Source organism: Rhea americana, unplaced genomic scaffold (assembly GCF_003343005.1).
Source record: "Rhea americana isolate MKP2758 unplaced genomic scaffold, rheAme1 scaffold_359, whole genome shotgun sequence".
Taxonomy (NCBI): domain Eukaryota; kingdom Metazoa; phylum Chordata; class Aves; order Rheiformes; family Rheidae; genus Rhea; species Rhea americana.
Window position 1 is genome coordinate 562,968 of NW_028186489.1, and position 26,140 is coordinate 589,107.

At 36.2% G+C, this 26,140-nt stretch overlaps 1 protein-coding gene across 5 annotated transcripts in view; it reads right to left on the bottom strand.

The window, feature by feature from the left end:
- Positions 1-26,140, bottom strand: part of CAPRIN1 (cell cycle associated protein 1) — a 35,108-nt gene that overhangs the window by 4,820 nt on the left and 4,148 nt on the right. For 3 of the 5 annotated variants that reach the window (XM_085312160.1, XM_085312159.1, XM_085312163.1), the window contains 14 exons: positions 19,977-20,039; positions 18,806-18,892; positions 16,123-16,361; positions 15,897-15,979; positions 13,633-13,770; positions 12,458-12,510; positions 12,285-12,371; positions 7,050-7,205; positions 6,090-6,198; positions 5,547-5,608; positions 3,528-3,638; positions 2,825-2,974; positions 2,491-2,641; positions 194-388 (listed from right to left, as the gene is read on the bottom strand). In XM_085312160.1, the coding sequence (XP_085168286.1) occupies positions 194-388; positions 2,491-2,641; positions 2,825-2,974; positions 3,528-3,638; positions 5,547-5,608; positions 6,090-6,198; positions 7,050-7,205; positions 12,285-12,371; positions 12,458-12,510; positions 13,633-13,770; positions 15,897-15,979; positions 16,123-16,361; positions 18,806-18,892; positions 19,977-20,039 (1,684 nt within the window). The remainder of the gene's footprint in view (positions 1-193; positions 389-2,490; positions 2,642-2,824; positions 2,975-3,527; positions 3,639-5,546; positions 5,609-6,089; positions 6,199-7,049; positions 7,206-12,284; positions 12,372-12,457; positions 12,511-13,632; positions 13,771-15,896; positions 15,980-16,122; positions 16,362-18,805; positions 18,893-19,976; positions 20,040-26,140) is intronic. The other 2 variants (XM_085312161.1, XM_085312162.1) reach the window with 2 other exon arrangements.

The window sequence follows — 26,140 nt, forward strand, 5'->3', positions numbered from 1 at the left end:
CAAAGAGACAAAAACAAAAAACCCCCAAAGAAACAATAAAAAAAAAAAAAAAAAATGTGAAAAAGAGACAAAAACAAAAAACCCCCAAAGAAACAAACAAAAACACAGTAGGTCAGRTTAAGACTTAGTATCTTGATACTGGCTTTCCAGAAAGAAACAGAAGTCAAATAAGATGGCGGATAAATCTGTTTACCTCTAAATCCATTTGCTGGTCCCCTGTAACCGTTCATTAATCCTCGAGCTCCACGTGATCCACCACGAGACACTCCCCTACTGTTATAGTAGGGCTGACTGTTACGTGGAAATCCAGTATTCTGTTGAGGAGGTTGCTGGTGGTTACCTGCCACTTGATGAGTCTGGTCTGGGGAACCATGGTAAGTACCAACCACTGTAATGGAAGGGGAAAAAGAAAGGAGGGAAAAAAAATCTGTAGTGTAAGTCTGAGTCTGTATTTAATGTTCTCATATATGCTCTCCTCTAGTTCAATGTTCAAAGCTCTGATGTATCACCAAACACATCAGTAAATGCTTACCCATTCAAAGTGCGTGACTGCTGATTTAAGTCAATGTCAGGAAGTCTATAGTGTTAGCTCAGTGACAAGTATTCCTAAAGCAAAGACATACTTTTCCTGTGCTATTTCATACCTTTTAAAAATAAATCAGCAACACAAAACTTTGAAAAACTATTACTAGACTAAATTATACCCACTCCTGTATCTCTCTCCCCTCTGAACAGACCCTCTGACAGAGGATTACTAAGAAGTACTTGCATTCATTTCAACTAAATTCACCGTGCTAGGTCTAACCACATTGACTAGAGGCAAGATTGATGGGAACATTTAACGTAAGGCAGTTTTGACTGTACAGGCTGGGCAAAGATTCTTTCTTCACAATCTGTAAATTGGGAAGAAGGATGGCAGGATGGATAGCTTCAGTGATACAGTATAAAAACAGAATGCATTTTTGAAATAAGGGACATCACAACATCTTTATATCATAGGAATTGTCACAAACGACAGGACTATAAAAGCGATCTGAGGGTCATAGGTTCAGTAAGTATAGTAATAAATGAAACTCTAAGTAAAACTGAAATAGTTGAAAATTTAGCCTGCTACCAAATGCTAAACTGAAGTAAAGTATGTAAGTGATAAGCTCTCCTCCATTTCACACAGAGGAAAGTAAGATTTCTCCTCCATCAGCCAGCAGGGAGCACAACTTAGTTCAGCTTCACTGAGATACACAGTGCTGCTGAACTTGTGTACATCCCCTTTCTTCCCTGCTTCCTATCTGTTCTTACAGTGGAATAGAGAAAAATGGTTATCTAAGTTTTAGAGTTCTTAGCATATGCAACTTTTGTTTGAAGACCACTGCATGGTCATCATATCAACAGTTAAATTTACTTAGCTGTAACAGAAATTTAATAATTTAATACTACACGGCCCACCTTTATCATCACCATTCCCAATCAGACTAGACTGATTCCCATTCACCTACCATTCAGACCATCCTTCTGCCTGGCACTTAATATTGTTGATAAAAAAATATACCTGAACATTCGAAGTGGTTCTCCCTCTTCTTATCCACCTGCCCCAAAACCTCACCTTGCAAGAAAGGCCAACATTCTAGACCCTGAACAGTTACGGAGAACAAAAATTAAGCTCTTTTCCCTTACTCCACCTTTAGCAGCTGTTTAGCACTTCATTCATCACCTCTGTCCTGTATCCTTCACATGAAATCTCTCTCTGCAGCTGCAAACTTTATCAGAGTGGAAAGTTAAGGGAGAGCTGGAGGAAGAATAAATTCATACATAGAATTTATTTTACTTTTTTTTCCCCTCCAAATAGCTGATTTGGAAAGCATTTTGCCTGTTGTGCTCTAATTATGGATCTTACGTCTGATTTTAGCAAAAGGTTCCAGATCTTTATGAGTCTTAAATCATCTTTGAAGTATAAATTTCAAACCTTTCATGCATGAAATCTGTATCTGAATCACAATTCTATCTTAATTTCCCTTCAAAATTTGTCATCTTAAATAGTCCAACCAACTATTTTTAAACAAATTTAAGAATCATCCAAACTTAACATTAGCAAAGCAAGTACTCCACTATACTGCTTTCATCTTTAGAATAATCATGAATTAAGTCATGAATTAAAAACAACAAAAAAAAAAAACAAACAAAAAGAACTTAACGTCCACTCCAAAACCAAGTAACAACCCAACCATATGTAATTGAATCAAGTAGCAAATTTTTTTTGGCAGTTGTAGAGATGCACACTAAATTTCACCCTGTGCTGGATATTCAAAGCAAGCAGAATATTGGGGATGCAAAATGAAGCAACAAAAACTAGCATTGTCCAGGAGGAAAATATGGTAAGAGTAGGAACATTTGAGGATGTGTGACATGCTTTGCTTCACCTCCTAGAACTTCACAGCCTTGACTGTCTGCTTCCTGAAAATATCATCATCTGAGTTTTGACTAAAACACATTTACCTGTCTGGAGCTGTTCTTGCTGAAGATCTGATTGTTCTACTTGGTGAGGCTGACTGGAGAAACTCTGGTTGTAACTGGCCTGGTACTGATTTTGTTGCTTAAGGGTTTCTGGCTCATTGACAGGAGGAACAGGTGCATTCATGTTGAATACCTGTAATTTAGAAAAACAGCTCTCTGCTTCACTCCATCTTTACAGTTCCTCATTGCATAAAGTAAATAAACATGCAAGACAGAAATGCAAATAAACAAAAAGTATTTTGTATGTCACTGATGCAAGCGTTGTAACAGCAACAAAAAGAATGATTACCAAAATAAACATGCATTTACTACTTACTGTTTGCATGGATTGGAATGGAGCTGCATTAACATTGATTCCGCTGCTGTGCAAAGGTTTGCTAGATCCAGCCTGGAACACTTGAGGCTGGGTTGCAGTGGGAAGTGATGATGATGACGGAGTCTGGTCTGCATTCAGTGACATTGAAGCCTAACAATTAAAAACAAACAGCATTTTAGCAGCTTTTGAATAGTACTGAAAATTAGCATTAAAACACTTTATTTAAAAAAAAAATTTAAGAGACAAGGCCTCAATTCACCTCAACAAATGAGTATTTTCTACTTCAGCTGAACAGTCTCACTGACGACAGCATAATGGGAGAGGAAAAACCTAGCAGTCTTCTCCCTCATTACCTTGAAACACAACTAGAAAAAACTGAAGGGGGAAATGAACAAGTTTCTGAACTAACAACCCCTAGCCAATATCAACAATAAATCATATTGCCTAAAATAGCAATATGGATCTCATGTGCTAATGCTGAAACATTACTTCTAATTAAACAGTTAAGATAATCTAGTAGACAATTCAGTAAGTTAAAAGTCCTACTATTAAGGATACAGGTAACAGACAGGCTCAAAATTTTGAACTTAATGGAACTGTCCCTACTGATAGATAACTAAAAATTACAAAGCTTTGTTTTCAAAGAGAATGTATACTAATGTTAAATCATAGAGTCCTCCCCACCCCATGAAATCTGACTTGCCTGAATCTGGTCAATTGATTCTTTCTGTGGCCGTTGCTCTGTTGTGTGAGAAGGCTGATACATGGGTTGGGAGGCTGTAAAACCCTCACTTGTAGAAGAAACCAAGGGAACCTGACAAAATAAACCCCACCACCACCAAAAGCCATCATAAGTCAGCTGACACTCACACAGAGCTTTACAAACAGTATCAGAGAACTCTGGAATGAATGATACTCCAGCAAGTTTTTACTAACATTAAAAATTATGTACTCTTCCCCCTCAGCTACCCTCTTCAACTTCTTCATTTCATATATTCTGACATTCATATTCCCAAGTCAAATTTTATTCTGTGGGTATTTCTGAATCAAGTGAATGTGTATTTGCTTTAACTGAAGATAAGCTTCCTCATTTGGTTACACAATCAAAAACTGTAACTAAAAGCTGTAAAAAAACTAACAACCCCACCAACCACACCCACCACAAAAACTCCCCTACATGGCATCCAGTGAACAGAGGACTTCACATTTAAGGCTGTTGGGGACTTTAAGAGGAAACTGATCATCAGTGATGGGTCTGCTCAAATCACCTCTCTGAACATTCAAAAGGAAAAGCAGAGATAGTTTAGCCACTGCTTGCAAGTCTCCTAAGAGAATTAGTAGCAGCACTGGCTGAAGCAAGCGAAAATAAGGTAAAGAATACATTAGGGTCAGTCACAGGCACCACTTAACACTGTAAAACAGAAGCTCATAAGGAGAAAACCCTCTGATTTTAAAGTTATTCTACATCCACAAATCAACAATACTGGAAAAATAGAGCAGGCACACCTACAGATGAAAAAACATACATGCTCAGGAAAAAATACCACATTCCTGTTGCTACGAAATGAGTGACTTAAACTTTCAGAGCTTATCTGGACAAGATGCAGGAAGTGGTTTACACTAACATTAGTCTGAGACATACAATTTGCTCAGATTTTTCCTTCTGATCTGTATTTGTAGAGATCAAGATTCATTACTTGAGATCAGCAGAGTCCTTCAGAGATGGCAAAATCATGAAACTCTTTAACCAGTGGAAACTTCAGTAAGAAACATATACCATCTTAACGGAAAGGGTAACTTTTACATTGCAGCAGTGCGAGATTGCACTTAACCTGGAACTGCAGTAAAGCTCAACTAAAAACAGCATTCTAACTCAGAGTGAGAGCTTTACAACCCCAATATTAAAGTATTATCCAAGAAAGCAACTGTGATTAATTCTTAATAGAACAAGTCTAGAACAACAGAAACTAAATGATTAGCCTATCAAATCTATTTGTGGCCTGACACTTGCTTGAAACAGCCCAGTAGATAYATACTAACCTTTAATTTTGTTCTTGGCATTTCTGCCACTTACAAGCAAACAAATAAAGGATAATTTGTTTCCATGTAAAACAAAAATATTGCTTCATATAGCTTAGCATGAAAACTAATAGGCAAATATTGACTTATGTCAAATTCTTTCTTAGTCCATCTTGAGTAGAACAGACAGGGAAATCRTAAGTTAAAAAAACCTTTAAAATTCACCAGTGTCACATGAGATACACATCTGAACTGATGGGTGCCTAATGCTCAGCTACGCGGAAGTTTACAGAAATACCTAGGAAAATCACATAAACACAATGAATTTAATGACTGAAGTCCAGGAAATCCACTGGTCCATTCTAATGGGCATAACAAAATGGAACTGCTCCAGTGCTTGTGCCCTCAGGTTTAAGAGGCCTCTAACTCTAAATGCAGTTTCCTCAATAAAGTCGTACCTCAGCCTTCCAAAAGCGGCAATGCCTAATAAGACTCCACTACAGAAAACCTGCACTGTCTTATAAGTATTACTAAATACATGTTTTATGCTATGTAATGACAATGCTGAAGAGATAATGAAGAAAAACAGTTTCCCAAAATTAGAACCTCAGCTTTTCCTTCAAGCTTCTGATAAACTTAGGAATCAAATCTTATTAAGACTAAAGTCAATTAAGAATCCAAAACAATTTATTAAACATGGTACCTGTGTAGCTTCTGGTTGTACCGGAACTTGACTGGGTTGGGCAAGTCTCGACTCAGCATGAACTAAAATAAAGTAATTTTATGTAATATGTAGTACAACTAAACTTTTTACAGAATAGCCTTATAACTTTATCTAGTAACTTTGATACTCATCATCATGAAATCATCATAAAGATATTAGCCCCTTTAGCACCGAAGAGTTATACACAAAGTAGCAGATATATATTCTATTAAAAATGTATTTTTTCTAAATTGTCCAAAATAATTCAGCTATTTCAGAAAACAAGTTTAAGAAAAGATGTATTTTACCGATTTTAAAAAGTTTATGTTCCACACTTTTAAGGAAAACCTAGAAGCAACAGAGAATTACAGATCTATAAATAGTATGCCTCAAAACTGCAATTGCATTTCCTGAAAAATGCACTTTAACGTTACTTATTATCAGTTGTGATGATCCATTTACTATATAACAGTAATTGAAGCATTTCCAATGGATGATTTGAGGCTTCCTCAATATTCTCTCTTAGGATTTACCACTACAAACCTGGTGGACAAACCATCTGTGGCATGTCCAAATTCTGTGCTGGATTCATGGGCTGTGCAGATACAATGGCAGGATCAAGTGCTTGGTTCTCAAACTCCAGCATAGAATCCTAAAAAAATAGATAAAATCCAATTTACTGCATTCTTAAAATATTGATGTTCTGTGTATAGAAATGATAAGGTCACAATAAAGAAAGTACAAAATTAATCAATTCATGGTTTTACAAGATTTGAAATAAAAACTCTAAATATATTTATCACAGTGAAAAATTCAGTCAACAAATACTAGAGGCAGGTTTTAAGGATCAGACAGAATAGTAGGTGATTTATTCTTCATTCTAAATTAGCATTTGCACTTTGTAGTTAAGAAGGGACTAAACATACTAGGAGAAAAAAAGGAACGTAGTAAGCACATGCCTCACTTCTTACTAACTTGTTTACTTTATTTTGTGGAGGAGGAGTCAAGTTTTTTCTGGTAAGTCCAATGCATTCCCAATGCATTTCTAGATCTTCTAATTTCAGATGTAAAGCTGCTAAAAACTTCAGGAAACCCTTTTGTTTTGAGAACTTTTGAAAAGCATTCTAGAAAGGGTCTATTCATGTTTTCTAGAAAGCTTTTATAACACTAAGTTTAAAACTAGTTTAAAGAAAGAGGTATTTTATAACTAGTCTCAGTATGTGGCTTATGCTACAGCATCCACGGATCCACAACTTCCTGCCTTCACTGTGTATTTACTACAAACAAGAACTAAGGTTCAGTAACATTCTAATTGTACTTTCACAGCAGCATGGGCTTGAGACTTTGGATGAGATCTTGGCTGTACAGCACTATAAGGTTTTCAAGATCATTCTGTTTTTTCAAATAAAATGCAGCAGGCTCTTTGAATTACGACTAACAGCCAGAAAGTGCTACTTTGTTTATTGCTTCCATCTTGATACCACCACAGTGAATTCATCATACCTGCATGAAGTTATATGGGCCCTGCATCTGTGCCATAAGATCCTGTACTCGCTGTCTTCTAACAAGAGGGTCTGCCTGAGCCACAGTAGTGAGCGTGTGAGGTTCAGGAACTGGAGGAGATGCAGCTTGTGTCTGTTGCTGGAGTGAATTTACAACCTAGTAAAGAAACAAGCAATTGACTGAAGTTTCAGCTCAAGCTTCACACAACACTGTACAGAAGAGAAGCAAAATGATTCAATTGTTTTTGTAATTTATGGCAATTGTCCAATTCATTATGTAATTACAACAGTATTTTTGAAGAATACTATAACCTCCTATAGTCACATTAATATGCCCAGTTATTGACCTGAATACTCCATAGGACTAGAAAGTTAGGGCTGTATTTATTCAACATGTTATTTGCTCTCCTGCTAGTCTAACTATTTTTCATTATGAACCAGTCAGAACTTGTGAGTCTTCCTTAAGATTCCAAAAAAATTTAAGTCTCCTTAGTCTGACTTGAGTTCTTCAGTGCTATCCTACCTGAACTGATTTCTGGTCTCAGAGAACAGCAGGCAGTGTTGTTTGGCAGAAGATTCCAAAATAATGGGAGAGTGGGGAAAAATAAATAAATAAGGCCAGAAATAGAAGCACAACTACAGTGGACAAGGAAACTCAGAGACAAAGAAAGACTGTAAGAACTTCACCATACATAAAAGGGCAGACAGGATTAACTAGACATACTTCAGCACTGGCCCGGAAGGTAAGAAACAGCAGGATGCTTTCACACACAACCTTATCAAAGACAGCAGAGTAACAAGGAAAGCTGAAGAGAAATATCTGAGAACATCTGGTATCAAGTTGTTTGAAAATTCAGACAGATAGAAGAGTGGCTGAAGTGCAGAAAAAGTAGCACTTTTACATTCCTGTTTTGTTCTTTAGGCAACTACCATAATGCAGAAATGCCACTGTCATTTTGCATTCACATCACTTGTCCTTTAAAAACAGGATTGCTGTCAATAACTTGTCTACAGTTTCTCTACTGCCAGAAATCACTCTAAATACCCTATTATTTGTTAATAATCTTCCACATAAACAGGCAAGCCTTAAACTTACAGTTATACAGGACATCATCTAGCATATATGCACTTGAAAGTTCAAAATAATTAAACTTACATATAATATCCAGTTTCTTATTAGAACTGTAGAAGACAGATGCAGTACAGTAGTCATGACAAATGATTACTGGTCTGTAAACTTCAACTCCTTCTTAATCACCCTCAAAGCTTACTTTTTTTTTCTTCTTTAAAACTTCTCAAATAATCCTCAAATTAYCCAAGCCTACTTGCTTGGATATCCAAACATTATTCACATGTAACATTCGGCACCTGCAAGTGCCTACGAGTTTAAAGTGGCTTTTCCCTTGAACAAATCCCTAACCATATCTATACTCCTCTTTAAGATTCCATTCACAAGTGTCAGCTGTCTAAAGATAAGCTCTTTTGAGAATTCCTGGGGAAGCATACCCTAATGCTGCCAACAGTGGAAAAGAAGCACGATGCAACTCTACTTTTCTGTATTATACAGTCCCCAAACTTCAAATTATGGACTATTACCAAATTAAACAAGAAAACCCTGTGAGCAAAAAAAGTTCTTTTTGAAATGTTATTTACAGCACATATATGGCACCCTCTCAAAGCATAAAGCTTTAAAACAAGAGAAAACAAAAAATCAGGCCAGAGGAGTAGATAAAACTTCACAGGTAAAACCAACAGCTACTCACCTCCTATATGGTTTTAATAAAAAGTTCTTAATTATTTGACTTTCATCAGTCAACTTACATAGTCCAAGCTATTCATAACAATTTGGTATCTTCAATAATCAAGAGTATGAACAGGGACAAAATTTTATCAATCCTTTTCCCACAAATACTACAGTACTAACCTCAGATAATGCTTCATATTTTAGAGTGTCTTTTTCAAACCTCTTTTTTAATGTTAGAAGGAATTGTTTAGGATCTACTACTTTAGTCTTGCTATCCCTACCAGGTAGTTTGACAGTGTTTAATCATGATGTTAAACTTCTGTTTAAGTTGCTAACACACAAGCTCTATTTCCAGCTTTTTAACTCAATTTGCTTCATGAAAGAGCTACAGAAATTACTCACATATAAGGATCAGCATTAAGAAAGAAGGGGGGGGGGTGACCCAGCAACTTGCTGCTCAACCAAAACATCTCCCTTCATCTGGTACAACAGTAGCAAGACAAAAAACAATTTTTAGGAAAGCTGAATCTCCCAAAAGTGCTTGACTCAAAGTCCACTTCTACCACCTCAGTAAGTAGAGCTGCTCAAACAGGATTAGAAGAGAACGAAGGCCAGGCACAAGTGAAAAGAGGAGAGGTAAGAACAGAAGCTTAACAAGACCATAGGTCCTCCAGAATGACCTTGTATTCTGGAATTCACAGAACATAATTTTCAGTTTTGCACAACACAGAGGACTCTGCACAGAACAGGCTCAGTCACTGAGATAGTCATTAGAAAGGGATGAAGAAAACAAACATTCAAAACTATGACCAATATAAGACATCTTTATCAAAATTTAAACACTATTTCAATTCAAAGATAAATATGCCTTGAGAACTCATATGCAAATTCATTAGTTTAAAATGCATAGAGGGCTCGTATAGAAGCATCATGTGAGATGCTGTCACTTCAAACTATTAATGTACTACAGAAATCTCAAACGTATCTTCTCCACTTGATAGCTACTGCAGAAAATTTGTCTGACAGACAGCCTTCTTCATGAACAGCAACAGAAATCTTCTGCATAAATGCTCTTTCAGAAACTCATCTTCCAAAATACCTCAGTTATCATTCACAGTTCTTAATATACTAAAGCTACAACTATCGAGCTGAGGCACAGAAAAGCTCTCTACAGTAAACACCACAATCTTCCCTAAAGACACGTCAATTCCATTCCTGTGAGGAATGAGATTTTGGTGCAAGAACAGCAAGAGTCATTTCCAAGAACAGTTATTTTCAATTTCCCCTTCTTGAGTTAAAATCCATTAGAAAATAAAGTTCTTAATTATGAAGAAGCAGTTTGCAACCCTAAATACTTCTAAATCGCTCACTATATAGTCCAAGAAATTGGGTCAAAAAGGAGAACCGAAGTATGTATTCTTACTGCTTTTATTATTCTATAACAAACAAAACTCGTATAACCCAGGTTTAACAGACTAGTAATGAGGTATGAAAAATTACGAACTTCTGAAGTAAGTGATACAAAACTACAAACTGTATCCTTTTACCACACTAATACAGTTATTGCATATTATTTCTTCCTTGAGGATATGTCTGAGTTTTCAATTGTGCAACACGTAGTCTTAGACTTTAAGAGAAGAGAGAAACAACAGGCTTCAAGCATAACAGTATTTCCCATACACTCATGACCTCATCCATACTACTTATATTAAGGACTACGCAGGATTGGGCTACTCAGGACACTTGCCATAAACACATCAGATATGTTTCAGAATAGGCAGAATCCAATCAAGTCATTTTATCAAGTTCATTTTATTGTAATCATTCAAGTATACTCTCCAAAACATGCATCCCTTTAAAGCATGGTTTTAGTGGTGAAGTTTTTTTTTTTTTTTTTTTTTTTTAATTCTTAAAATATCGTCATGGAATGTGATTTAAAGTCTTTTAGTGAGCAAACAGAGTACTATGACAAGATACCAAGATATGGCAAAGTTGTTCAGTTCCTTATAGAAGCCTCTCATCCATCCTAAGTATTATTAACTTAGTCCAGCATAGGGCTACGAAGATGATCAGAGGGCTGGAGCACCTGCCCTATGAGGAACGGCTGCGAGAGCTGGACCTCTTCAGCCTGGGGAAGAGAAGACTGAGGGGGATCTTATCAATGTGTATAAGTACCTGAAGGGAGCGTGTCACRGGGATGGGGACAAACTCTTTTCAGTTGTCCCGTGTGACAGGACAAGAGGCAATGGGCAGAAATTGAACCACAGGAAGTTCTGCCTGAAGGTGAGGGGGAATTTCTTCCCTGTGAGAGTGACACAGCACTGGACCAGGTTGCCTAGAAAGGCTGTGGAGTCTCCTTCTCTGGAGGTCTTCAAGGCCCACCTGGATGCAACCCTGTCTAACATGCTCTGGGTGACCGTGCTGAGCAGGGAGGTTGGACTAGATGATCTCCAGAGGTCCCTTCCAATCTTACTGATTCTATGATTCTAACTCTCTTAATGGTCTTCAACATTACAAAATATGAATTTAATCTAGACTGAATATAGGATCCAGCAGAACGGACAGTATCAAGATAGCTCCTCCTTCTTTACCTCTGCTGATGAATTCTTACTTTGCTTCAATGCTTAAAGAGCTTGAATATACTACATACAATTAAAGGGAAGAGAGTCTAAAAAACTGACCACTTGGAACTTGCTTAGTTCCACAGACTAATCTGCCCCAACATCAGAAAGACACAATTCATTTATGTTCTTAACAGAGACATAAGCACCAAGCGTATCAAAAAACTTGAAGGACTGCATATGACTATTCCTTTCAGTGTGCATGAAGAACACACATTCTAGTATAACAGAATGATCGACTTAGCATTTCAAACTAAACTGGGAACAGATTTCAACAGCAACATACCACCAACATCACAAGTGAACACTTAATTGCAAAGTAATAATGAGTTAAACGTATCGTAAGAACAGTATTTCTTAAAAGCAAAAAGATGAGAAGCACATTCAGGTATATTTTAAGAGAGAATTACATGTATATGCAGTTTGCCATAGAGAGGATTTGAAAGACAGATTTTCAGTGGTCTCTCCATGGAACTGCACAAATGCACAACTATGCCATGCTGTCTGCAACTACGCAGCTCAACTGAAGTCCTACATTTGCACCAAAGTGTTTTTTTTTTCTTTTATCTTAAGTCTCCAAAAATACAATTCCTAGCTTTTAAATCCCATTTGCTCAAGTAAGTCACTGCTCTACAATGCAAGTTCTCTACAAACTTAGCCAGGCTGCACAGTTCTTATTTTAGGTACTCCTGAGCTGAATACATAATTGAAGAATGAGTGGTCAAGTCTAAGCCTATTTAAATACATGTACATCAAATAAGGTGGGATTGTGGGGGGGGGGGGGAGGGGAGCAAAACACTAAAACCTGTCATTAATTGTGATTCAGTGGAAATAGGGATTGCAATTTTACCTGCAGTACACAAGATCTTACCTCAACCGTTTCAACTGTCCACTCATCTACCTGTTCCTTCTCACTACTGCTGAACTGAGTCTCTGCCATGAATTGTCTGTTTACATACTAAAATAAAAATAAGAAAGGGTATGAAAGTAAAAGTACGAGGCATTAAAACTGTACAAAGTGACAATCTTTCCAGTGAATAATACCTCAGTTGATTCAACTTCAGTTGGTTCAGTAAATTCTTCTGCTGGATCAGGTTCTGTAAGAAAAATATACCATTTTCAGCAAACAAGCACTTTACTAACCTAAAAGATAAGAAGGTATCAAATAAAAAAAAAAATCCTCCCTTGGTAAAAGTAGAATTCTGAGGAAACCTGATGCATTTGCGCTAGTTATTTACTTTACCAAAAACATCAGAAGCAGTATTATGGACAACTAGCACACAGGAGCAGAATTAGATATGTGAATACACAGATGTACATTTACTCTGGAGTGACATTAATACCTAACATTGGAAGCTTACTATACTGTGAGGAAGAAGTTGTCTCCTGACACACCTTCAAAATTGACAAGGGGAAGGAGGTAGAAGAATGCAGAATTATGATTAGATCGTAAGTTTGATCTCAATATTGCTACCTCAAAGAATTAAGTACCTCTTGGGATCAGAAACAGACTTGAGATTGCAAGGTAGAAAAAGAACCACTGTATCTCAGAATACGGAAAATAAAGACATCAGAACATTAACAGAAAAATAAGCAAATAAAGACACTCCAAGTTTTGATTGGGGCGGAGGGATCATTTTTTTCTTTTTGTTATAAAGAGTTGCATTCAGTTCCTCCAATTCCAATTTCCTCCACTACATAACTCTAAAGGGGGGGAGGGGGAAACGAGCAGAAAACTAAGTTTGTTACTATGCTCTCAAGTTTCTTCAATATGCTACAAAGAACTCTTTCTTTCTAAGGAATAATTAACTGCTGGACCCACTGCAAAGCAGAAAAGCTTCACACAATCAGAATGATCTGAACATTGATCTGTGATCATTTTAAATATCACAGATAAACTGAATTTTGTTTATAAATTGTAATGTGAAGCTCTACAGGAATCTGAAGAAATCAGAGACAATTTTTTTTTGCACTTAAAATTGCATTCATAGTTTAATCATTCTGATGAACACCAAAAGACAATCATAGAATTGATAAGGTTGGAAGGGACCTCTGGAGATCATCTAGTCCAACCCTCAACGCAAGTAGCCCATACGGGGATCGAACCCATGACCTTGGCATTATGAGCASCATGCTCTAACCAACTCAGCTAAACCTAACACAGGACAGGACAAGACTACAAACAATATATTAATCACAATGGATCTTCATATTCCTACCAGCTTCTACTACAGGATCTTCAACTGCAGGTGTAGGTGCTGTCTCTTCTTCCTCACATAATCCATTCTGATGGTTATGGGTGCTATCAAAGTAACTTGTTTGAAGAATACGTTCAACAATCTCTTTTAGAGCTTTATCTGGGAAAAGAGGTAAGTTTCAGATTAATGGTCACTCAATTCTAATTACCTTTTTCTTTCCTCACAAAGATCCCAGATGCTTTTTAATCATTTGCTGGTAAGTTGTTGTTGCCCTGTTCCAGAACTAGTGTCTATATTATTAAATTAAAAAATACACCTTAGACAACAAGTATCTGAAGGGCAAGGACAATAACATCAGTACATATTTTTCTGCAAATCCGTGAAACACTTTCAAGTGAGGTAAAGTTTACCAATTTAATCACCATACTTTTATTACTGCTATTTCAAAAAACAAAACAAAACAACAACAACAACAAACCCCTCTGGTTGCTCATTCTTGAGTTTAGGAACCTGAAGTTTTGATTGTAATTGAATTTCTTTGTAATCTACATAATGCCTTCATATAAAAWAGAAAGAAAAAAAAAAGCTTACAGTAAATCAAATCCTTATAGATTAGCTGTGTCAGAATAGACATATTTACAAAATAAGTATCTTTGTAGGGCTCCCCCCACCTAAGGTCAGCAGATCAGGCCTTTTAAGTAAAATGAGCAAAAACTTGCACTCAAGAGCCTCAGATGAATACTGTAGCTTCTTAATCCAAAACAAATCAGTACAGCCACACTGGCAAGGCAGTACTACTGACTGCTTAGGCCAAAAAAAAAATAAAACAGATTGAAAATGAAGATTCACAATCCACATTTGGCAAGTGATGATGCTTGTTATTTGCATCAATAGACACACATAAAAGAACACAGAAATACAGTAAACTGCATCCCAAGTTATAGGACAAAGCAAACCTGCAGTGGCTGCCAACATCACTAAAAGCTCATCTTGAGATCCAGACACAACACTCAGTGCAACTTAATCAAGTAACAGAATGACTGGCTCCCTAAGGAGCATTTATCATCTCTCTCTTGATAACTACTCCCACACCTTCTCTTCCCTCCAGCTCTTCAAAAATACTTGGTACCTATCTTCTCATCCTCAGTAACATTAATCTACAAAATGTGATCTAGCATCACAATCACATGAGAGTAACCTGAGTCCTTTTAAAACAAACATTAAATAAAAGGTACCGCCCCCCAAAAAATTCACTTAACAGTACTAAAAAAATAAGAAAAAGAAAAAAAAAACTTGAGGAATCCTATCCTGGCAAACAATTAAAAACGTTATTACCATTAAGGCCATATTACATTATAATTCTGTTTATTACTTCTTAGTAAAGTTAGCATTAAAACTGTTATCTATCATTTCACTTTCTATGAAGAGAATAAACTCACCATCTCAGTATTGCTATACTGTAACAAACAAAAAAAAAAGAAAGCTGTTACCTATTTTACTTACAAAAAAGGATAACCTTCCCTAAAGCTTTCCTTATTTATTTCCAATCAGGAGATTCAAAAATCTCCACAGAACAATAAGCATATCCTTAGAATAARCTATATTTGCAATGAGACATAATGATTTAGTCTTTATTTATATTACAGTTTGATAGCATCCTACAATTTTAAAAATATTAGATTGTTTGATTTCAGAAAGCTRTAACAGAAATATTAAGCCCTTTGCCCCACACAATTCTGTTCTACTTCAAATAAAAAGTATATTGTTGAGCATATAGAAAAGTAACCAGAACTGTAATTTTACGAGGATAAAAACCTCTCAATCTACCTTTAGAATATGGCAAGAGAAAATGTCTTCTCCCCTTCCCCCCCCCTTTTTTTTTTGTTAAGAAGGAAACAAGGGAGTGGAATGTTACACTAAGTAAGACCATGCCAGTTTACATATTAGGTCCTATTACTGACGAAGTCTGCTGTCCAGACACAGAAAGACAAATTTCCAGAGAACAAGCAGTTGCTACTAAGCACCACCAGCAACAAAATACTGTAGGAACAGCAGAAACAGACTCAGGTAAGTACTGAGTAATGCTGCATCAGTAACAAATACACAGGGCAGTAAGTTTACACTTTGTAAGTTTCTGTTAGAGTCCAGATAAGGTCCAAAATAAAGTAGCTACTCCAAAAAACTACAAGGATATTTAGCAGTCAAAGTTCTTTGATGCCAAATGTTTTATCTTAGTTTTAGCACAAAATCAGTGTGCTGTCTCTTAATACAGAAAATATACTTACAGGTTGTTCCACAAACAGTTTTTTCCTTCCCCTCCAGTAGGTCCCACAAGTGAACAGATGCTTGTTCATACTGCTCATTCAACCTTTTTAAAAAAAAAAAAAAAAAAAGAAACCTCAGAAAAATATTAAGAAGAGTGTAACAGATTTCTTGCTGAGTCCTTAAATAATAATGGGACAAATACCATTAACAGACTGGTAATCATAAAGCACTTTACTGTAAGTCTACCTCATGTTCATGTCCCGTTCAGGATAAACTAGCTTGTAAAATTCATCCAGCGTTGTCAGCTCCTCCTCTGTCAGTATTGGTACTCCATTTGATCCTTGTTTCAAGTCGTTGCGTACTTCATCATCACCCAACTTGTCCAAAATAAACTGTAATTCTAGTACAGTCTTTAAACGTTTCTGCTCAGCTTCTTCTCGCATCAATTGCTCCCTGCGAGCTGTCTTTTTTATTGTTTTCTGGATCTGCTCAAAATGAAAAAGGACCTTTAAACTGCTTTGCTTTGTGGTGAACTTAAGAGGAAAAAATTATACTTGAAATATCTTTTATTGGTAACTAGAGATGAATGTTGCTGTCTAATTGCAAACTATCAATACAACATTAGAGCAGAACAACTTGCAAAATAAGAAGAGTATCTTTTAAGCAAAGTCAAATGCCTGCAAATATGATAAACTTGAGTCACAGCCACAGATCTTGAAATATACTGGACTTTGATCATATTCTTATTTGAAGCCTCTGTTTCTTTGTATGACTGACAAACAGTTCATTAAACCAACTGTAGCTACAAACAAGTGTCTAAAGCTTCAGACTAAACCATTACCTGAAACAAACCCAGCTTGGTATTATCGGCTTCCTTCGTGAGTTATTCCATAAAGTCCTAAGTAATTTTTCTCCAGATAAAAGTTCAAGCGAACACCTTGGCTATTTGAAACTTCTGATTTCCGTAACTCAAGTAGGACACACAAGAATTAGAAAAGGTACAGAGAATGCTAACTCAAATGTTTTAAGGGAACAGAACAGTTGCCATATGAGCAGACTACAGTCTCAGGCTCCTCTATTTGGACGGGTAAGGGTGATCCAGGTTTTAAAAACAAACACACACAAAAAGACCAGCATATAAGGGAACAGACTGGTTATTCATTATATTCCCCAAAGGCAGGAGACACTGAAGCTCGATCAACTTAAAATAGATAAATAAAAAGATTCCTGTTTCTTACATACCATAGGAGGGAACTTACTGATTTCTTTGCCATGAAAGGCTGGGAAGATAGTTCCAGCAGGCTCAAAAAAAGTTAAAYAAACTCATTGATAACAGGTCTACTGATAGGTACTAAAGGGAATAGAAAGGGATGTGCCTGCTAACATTCCCCATTAAAAGGGCTGCGGATGCTGAAAGGTAACGAATGAGCGATACTGATCAGCTTTGTACTCTATCCAATACCATCTACCACTGCTGTCGTAACACTGGACTACACATCCCACATGTCTGAACCCACGTCATTTCTTATTCTCCTTTTTCTTAATTCAAGCACCCCGCATTCAAAATACAGCATGCTCAATTTGTAATTACAGAATATTTTAATCTTTGACAAATGCAACCTGTGAAAGTAACATTCTCTCTCTGAAACCATTGTGTTGTGGGTTTTTTTTTTTTTTTTTTTTTTTTTTTTTTTTTTTTTTTTTTTTTTTGAGAGCTAACTCCAATTACGGAAAACCGTAGGCAAGTTTGAAAGCAAAGGACCAATTTATTAGTCCTGGATTCACTAAGTTCTTTTAAAAATCAGCTGACTAGGGATATTAAATTTCTGAACAAACTTGTCAGAAGAAAAAAGTTCTTGGTTACTAACTTTTCATAAACATTCACAGAACCCTAATGCAAGGCAAGCAAAGGAATGGTTTAAAGACATATAAATTTACAACTGAATCAAATGTAGAAAACAGCTTACAATGGATGCTGATGCCCTTGAAATTACCACAGTCTGTTCATAAACTGAATACATTTGTCAGAGCAGTCTGCTGTGCTAATATTGACTACACAATGAACTTCACCAATGTTACTCCTCTTTCCATAATTCATTAACTCTATAGTATTACTGCATTTAGAATTCTCCGAATTCTGTAGTATGGGTTAAAATTTCAGCTTCCCCACAAGTTAGTTCTTCTGGACATTGTAACAGCAGAGGTCTAAAGTGCCTTGTTTTGTTTGAAGCTCTTGGCATGAAAAATAAAGCAAAGCTGCTCGTATTACTGGAACTGCCTACTTTAGGTTTAGAATTTATTTTTGATCACACCATTATTTTACATCCTTGATGAAACAACAAAGCAAAAGAATTTGTTTTTACAGTAATCAGTTAACACACTCATGAAAATCATATAAGTCTTGAAACACATCCCATACTGTAGTTTTATTTAATTAACTATTAGTAAGACTTAAGATAGGAAGAATCTTGATAAAAGGACTGTACCGTATCCATCTGCTGAGACTTGATATCCTATAGTCACATAAAGAAATAAAAACCCTCAACAGCTTACCAACAAAATTAAGCCTGCGAAATTCCTCCTTTCTTTAAAAAAATGCTACTACTGGCAGCATGCAGTAGCATATAACACTGTATGACAGTCCTGTTTCACAATCAAACTGTTTCAAGAGCATGTTTTGTGAAAAAAAAAATATTTTTTGTTATGATATCTTTATGTCTTCAGAAAAATCTTTTAGGAAAAAAAAATCAAAAAACTGATGCAAACTAGTTCACAGTAATAGAAAATAGTCAAACAAACATCATAAGCATTTCATCTTCTATAAACAGAGGCTACTGAGCATTATCTAGCATTACTGAAAGACAGTTCGAAGCTTAAGTGCTCCTATTGTAGCTGCTAGCCCACATTGGACCATTCGTTCTTTACTTACATCTTGGCTCAGAGCCATAAAACTCCTCTGCAGTTCTTTAGCAAATTCCAGATTATTTGTCACTTCCTGATACTTTGACACTGCATCCTTCAAAAGAGAAGGAAAATCAACACATCACAAATAGAACAAAATATATACTTTCAACAAGCAACTTCCTACACGTTTTGTTTCTAAGCAAGACAGCTGTAAAGATAACTACCCTTGAATGGGACTGCCACAATATGATGTCAAATTTTGATTCTAATTGGCCAAAATACTGCGTAGCTGAGACTTGCATGTATTTCTACAGTGTGCAGTTTCTTGGATATTTCAGTTTTCAGTTAGCACAAAAGAACCAAAGCGATTAGTTAAGCCTAGACAGATTAGAAGACCACATGATTCCAGGGAAGCAACTAATTCTTGCAATGTGAACAGCTGCAATCGTCGAAGGATACATTTTTTTTCTTAGCCCTTTATTATGCTGAAAACCACCAACAAAATGTTGTTGGTGATTTCCAAGCTTCAAGAAATCTCTGAAATACCAATATGCATGCTTGTGCTATACAACCGAATTTATATTTGCTTCATATTTATTATAATTAGAAAATGGCTGTTGAATCAAGCTGTGTAATAACCTACTTTTAAGAAATAGCCTCAGCCAGGAGGTTATATATGCAGTACATTCAACATGTCTACAGAGTGTCAATCTGCTGCGCTGATGGCTGTGATATGCACATGGATATGTCTTATTTTTAGAACCCTTTAGAACTTGGACTAAGCTACTTCTCCAATTAGGCTGCATGATATTTACAAGTTGCCACAAAGTGATTAAGCTCCGTCGGTTCTCCCTGGACATGTTTTCTGGGAAGAAAAGGAAAATGTCCAGAAAATCCCAAAGGTATCACGAGTTTTTTCAGCAGTAGTAGGTTATAATGCTTGCCAATTTTCACTGCAGCTTATTTAGAAGCTAACCTCAACAAGCGTAACGAAGTATTGTAACAAATTTCTCTATCTAGTCCTTCAGTTTATTAACAGAACAGAGATGTTCTAGGGAATAGGAAATTGAGGCCAACTCACAGCTCTTAAAGAAAAAAAAATGTAGCTTTTAAAAAAGAGAAGTGAAATTCATCCCTTCCTTCTCCAACTAAGATCAAACAAGTTAAGAGATCTGCATAAGGCTTTTTCTTTTTACCAGTTGATCTTGATTTAGACGTTCGCCCTTATTCATTCGTTCCTGGTAATCATCAAGTTTGCTCTGAAAATAAACAAAATACTGTTAGGAAGGGTTAAAATAAATATGAAATCTAGTTAATGCTCTCTTCTACTTGTACCGTGTCACAAAATTATGAACTGTGACATTATAATAAATACTGTAACAGATCATACAAACATACAACATTCATGTAAAAATAATATCCGAGAAAACTTGTCTTCTAGGTTTAAAAAGATGTAAATACTTCTTCAAGAGACAAATACTCATGGTTTATTTTGATTACTACAATATATCTTCATGTACACATAAATTCCAAGGATACACATATTTATCCTAATGGGGACAGCAATCTCAACGCACATTTACTTTAGCCCAAACAAGAGAGCTAAACTCAGTCCTGAGTAGGAGCTGATTATCACTATATCACTATAAAACCAAAAATATGACTAGAAACAAACTCTGTCACTGCTAACAAGATTCAGAACTGTAATTCTTTGTACTTATATCAGTTAGCACAAAGTCCTGAAAAATTTAAAGTTTCCAGTCTTTTGTGCAAGAATGCCTACTAATATAATTCATATGAATAGCTCTAACATATTTCTCATCAGAGAGCACTAAGATTTTTTTTTTCCCCAAGAGGAAAAATTTTGAGACAGAAATAATTAGGTTTGCTCTCGGCTGGRCCAGTTCTTATCTGTTTCCTTACACAACTGTGGAAGCCATTGATGTTAACAAAACAACAGGTGAACTTACACGTGCCTGAAGTGACAAAGGATCCAAAGTGCAAGTTTTAATGGCCTTAGGAAGGAAGCAAAGTCTGTAGGATAACAGACCTAAAAACTAAACACTAACTTTTCAGCATTTCTACAGGTGATAGACCTGACCACATATCTATGAAATTCACTTTGGTCTCATTAAAATGACTCCCTTATCACTATCTTCCTATTCCACAGTAACAACAACAGGGAGAGGAAAGCAATGAGAATCACTTCTTTTCAAATGTAAAAAATTAAAATTCTGATGCAACCAATGCTTTTAGAGTTTTATATTTCCCCAAGAATTACTTGCTATTGAGTGACAATATTTTCTGCTATCGTTCCAGGATATTTCAGTTAAAATATGATGCTCTTTTTTTTCTAGCTAATTCACCTCTATGCCCCATCTTAAGAGCTGATCAGAAAAGCTTAGCATGTTTTGCAAACATTGAAGTCTGAAACAGCTTAACAACAAAGCTTGTCTTACAAGGTATTTGATACTTACTTAATAAAACACAAATCACAAACACATTTGTATGACTTTTTTTTGGTATGTCACCGTATCAAACATGATATGGCTCTCCAAAACAGTTCTTTCTTTGAAAATCTCACAGGTTAGATTTAACACTTGACTACTTCATCTTTGAGTACATCAAAGCTAGTAAAGGACTAGTCAAAGAACTATGAGCTTCATAAGCTCCAAATAATGCAATATCATTTGTATAAGTATTTCAAGCTGGAGACAGATACTAACAGTGTAACAGCAGCCAAATGCAGAAACCAGAGTCTGAGATAGATAAAAAGAATTGGCCTGACAACATTCAGCATATTGGAAATCTACCACAACAAGAGCTAAAAGCAATTTACTTTTAACACATACTGTCTTATTTTAGAATAGATGATGCCACGGCTGGACAATCACAGCAAAAGTAGCTTTAGCAATTCAAGAGATCCTAGTCAAGCTATGAAGAGTCAAAAGGTAGGCTAAAGAGCTCAAACATTTCCAATGCTTCAGTGCAAGGCCAGCCAGGTTAACTGAAGCCTCCTCTGACTAAGGTGGCTTAAGTCATACAATAAACTGGCTTTGCAGACAAATTTTAACAAGCTCGTTTGCTGAAGCCACTCACTCCAATCCTGCAGATTCATTCCCTCAGTCATACTGGTGCAATTGTTTGTGAGGTCCACAGAAAACTGAACTGCCAATATGACTCTGGTTAAACAGTGTCTACAAAATGTATTAAAAAAAACCCACACAATTTCTGTGATCCAGTTTCCAACGCAAACCCACAAACAATCACAACAGAAGAAAAACAGAACACCAAATTCTAGAACAACACTACTTACGTCAGCTTTGTTGAAGAAAACACACATTGCAAAATTATGCTGCAAAAGGCTCACATAATCCTTTTTGCTGGCTATGGGCACAGGGGAGGGAAGAGATGAAAATACCCTAAACTAATACAATTGATTCTGCATAGTTTTTCCATGCAGCCTTACATCAGCATGATGTTATCTTCAGATTAAGCATATTGCAATAACCTATTCAGGCAGTGCACAAGTTTTTCTTAAATGATCAAATGTTGAAGTCTAATGTAAATCCTTTATTCACTTGGTTTCATTCAGCTGTATCAACAAAAAACAAAGGGTAATATGTCTGTTTTAGCCATTTAATACAAAAAAGTTATTCCTATTAATTTTTCTTCTCTAAAGGCATCTATGTCCCTACCTCACACGGTAAAAGATGAAAAGCCCTTTCAGCTGCAATGCAGGGAACAAGCAAATGTGTTCAGTTGCACGTTACTACAAAGATTTCAAGTGCCAGGTAAGCATTTTTCTACAATTTGGAAGCCAGTATAAGATCAAAATATGGCACAACACAAATATATTAAGCAAGTGTAATGCTTTCTTGTTAATCTGCACTGTCAGCTAGCAGCAGCATTAGTGATGTAAAATAACTGCAGTAAAACTCCTGCTTGGCAACCTACTGCAGTGCCTGCAAGAAGTGAAGATTCTCTTATTTTAAAAAGAGAATGCGTATCTCTTCAGCCTTGCTCGTCTTGCAGATAAGCATTTTGAACCATAAAAGCCAAACCAGTAGAAAAAAAAATAAGTGGCCAAAGCAAGCACATGAATTGTCTATTAAGCAGCTCATGAGTCAGCAGCCTCCAGTCCTGCAGACAAGAAGCAACCATTCTTCAACTCTATTTCCACTGGGATTCCTGAAGTAATTTGGAGCTCCCTGGGAGAAAAGTACTACATACAGGCTACAAGTCACGGGGGGGAGGGGGGGGGAGGGTGCAGGCAGGCTTGTTTAAGTATGCCCTGTATCTCTTTTTAATAGGTATCTGAATATCAAGTTACTTTATAGTAACAGATACTTCCCCTCACATTCAAGTCCTCATTAACTTCTCTGAACAGCCTCAAAAATGTCAGCCTAAAGGGAAAAACTGCAGTTACATGACATCAGCTTCAATAACAATACTGGTTTTAAAAATCCCTGACCACTCAGCTATGCTGATACAATCATTTACAGTGCTATGCTTAAACTAGATCACTGGAATGATCTGAGTAAAAATAACCCTTAAAAGAAAGGGGGCCAGAAGTAGGAGGGAGGCACTATATTTAACCAGATAATTTCAATGATATGGTTTATACCAGCTACATAGCACAACTGTACATAGCAAGCTGCAATGTGGAAGGGGAGAGGCAAACTAATTTTGTAATGCACACTGAGTTATGAGTTTAAAAAAGGGGGGAAAAAAAAGAGGGATTTATATACAGTTTCTGAGGTATTTCAGAAAACAGATTTAAAATATTTTTAAACAACATTAAGCAATTGAAATAGTACAAAATTGAAATAGTAGTCCTGTGCATTTCCCATGGAAATGAAAGTCAAAATTCACAAAAAGTACACTTCATATTAACTTCATCCCTAACAAAGTCCCCATAAGCTTTTTCAGTTATGATTTATACTCAAGAAGGTGCAAAGAAGTATTAATACCAGTACTCCCAAACATGAAATACCTAGGTCTCCAGTTTAAACTGAAATTATTTTGAATTAACAGTTGAAAATATTCTTTGKTTTTTTTTCCAAATATCTGGGAAGTTTTACAGTTTGGGAAAAAATATATCCATATTGCATTACACAGTTTTTGAGTGAGTCAGAAAACAATACTAGTTCCAAGACTGCAGTCTCACAATCAACTTAAAACCAGAAAACAATGATTACAAAAGGGGTATTCTCCCCCTGCTCACCACACAGTCTTAATCCTTTCCACATGTCAGCCTGGATGGCCACATGGCCAAACTGACAGCTGAGTAAGGAACCCAATCCAATCAACTCCCTCCTTCCCAAAGCAATGCAGAACTGTATGGTACTTATGGATCTTTCAAATGTAAAGGAACCTTTTAAGCAGAGCTACAATTCAGATGAATTGACTACAGGAAAAAAAATTGCTTATTTCAGTAATCTAAAATAAGTTACAGACAAGTGAAACTCCTGAAAGTTTTGGTGGCTGCATATGCATGTTCTCCTTCGGAAGTATGTAAGCGCTATGAATTAATAGGTAAATTTTCTACAGTGCTAGAAATTTAGGTTTTTTTCTGTGCATTGTATTTCCCTGGTAAACAAGTTCCCTTTACAATCACAAATGAATTCTAGAACACAAGATAAGGTTTGTCTTTCTGAATAAAGACTTATAAGTGTGTCCTTTTATATCACCTTCTAGTTGATCAATACAATCCTACTTTCATTTTCACTTTATATTACTTAACCTTTTGATTGTCCTACCCCACTACACAGCATGAAAACATTACCAGTGGTAACACATTTAATGTTACAAAGGAGCACTGCCAGAAAAAGTGGGTTTTCCCAACACATTTTTTTCCAAAAGAAAGGAAAAGCATCAACAAAACATCAAAGCAGCACCACAGAAACTTAAAAAACTAACAGTCTTATTCATCTTGCAAGAAACAACATGACTATCTAGTTAACAGAATTTGCTTAAAGAAATAATCTTCATGCTTARTAGAATAGTTAAAAATAAAACAGAAAGAGATGAAACAAGGAATTACCAAACATCAAGTAATTGTACATATACACATGCTTGGTTGTTAAAGAGATGAAGGTTAGTTTTCCACAACTGCTATAGAAGAGGTTTTAAAGAAAGTTCCAAACTTTTAATACACAGTTTCAAATAAATTCCACAATTCTTTGGTCTCAAAATCATATTTCACCTTCAAGGATAAATTTGGAATCGCCTCATACCTTCAGCTAGCACAGACTGCTATTGGACTTTTCTTAAGCAGTATTTGCTTTTAAGTTCTAAATTAGCATCCCAAAAGAACTAATTTATGTATGTGGGGGAAGACAAAGTGAGAAAGAGGAGGTAATAAAACAGTTCCTTATTTAAAAAGCAGCATTTTACAGTGATAGACCGTAACTGCCTGTGATTAGCAATGTACCCTGCATTCCTAAATTGCTAGATTGCGGAGAAAATACTCTTGCGCCATGCTGATAACTGGGAGTCAACTGCTTTCATCATGAGAGGATAGGTCATGCACAGACTGCAAAAGACAACTAGCCCTAGGACTGATCTTCTACAACAAACCAAGACAGCCCCACTTACAGGGCAAGCTATTGACACAAGGAAGCTTCCCAAGGAGAGGTTCTGCAGACGTAAGATACTTTCAACATCCAAGTGGCCCAAATAATGGTGCAAAAAACACTAAGATTGATGCTACTGTTTGGCAACCCAGAGTGTGATTCTCTCCTGCTACCACTAGCTGCATCTAGAAGAACAGCAATGGACCTTGGCATTTACCATAGATTGTTAGTCATTTCCTAGAGAAAATCCAACTCATTTTATATAAAGAAAAGCAGGTAGACAGCTGTCTCAAGTTAGATCAGCTTGAAACAACCAACTACTCTGTTCCAGTGAAAACTCGTTGCAATAATGGTAGAGGCACTTCTTAGGTATTAATTTTTCAAACCAGTCAGGATACCTACTATACTCATCCAGGAATTCAAAGACAGGCTGATAAAGCAATAGCAGCTTATGTTACCAGCTACAACTAAAACGTACAATCTTTAAAACTGTGAACTGGATACACTAAGCCCAAACCCTATCAAGCAGTTCAAGCAGTAATACATTTAGTTCATATTTACAGTTGCCTAAACGTAGTCTTTGTGATCACTTGTCCATACTTTAAGACTGATCTCAGCAAATGAGAGATTTTGTCCCTCCTGTGGAACATTTGGTTTTAAAAAATGGTTTTACATAGTTCACCCTATATAATGAGCTGAAAGGTAAAACTGTTTCTTTTCCACATTGTCCAAAGACATACAAGTATGCAAAGACATATCATCAGTGGTGGGGTTTTTCCCCT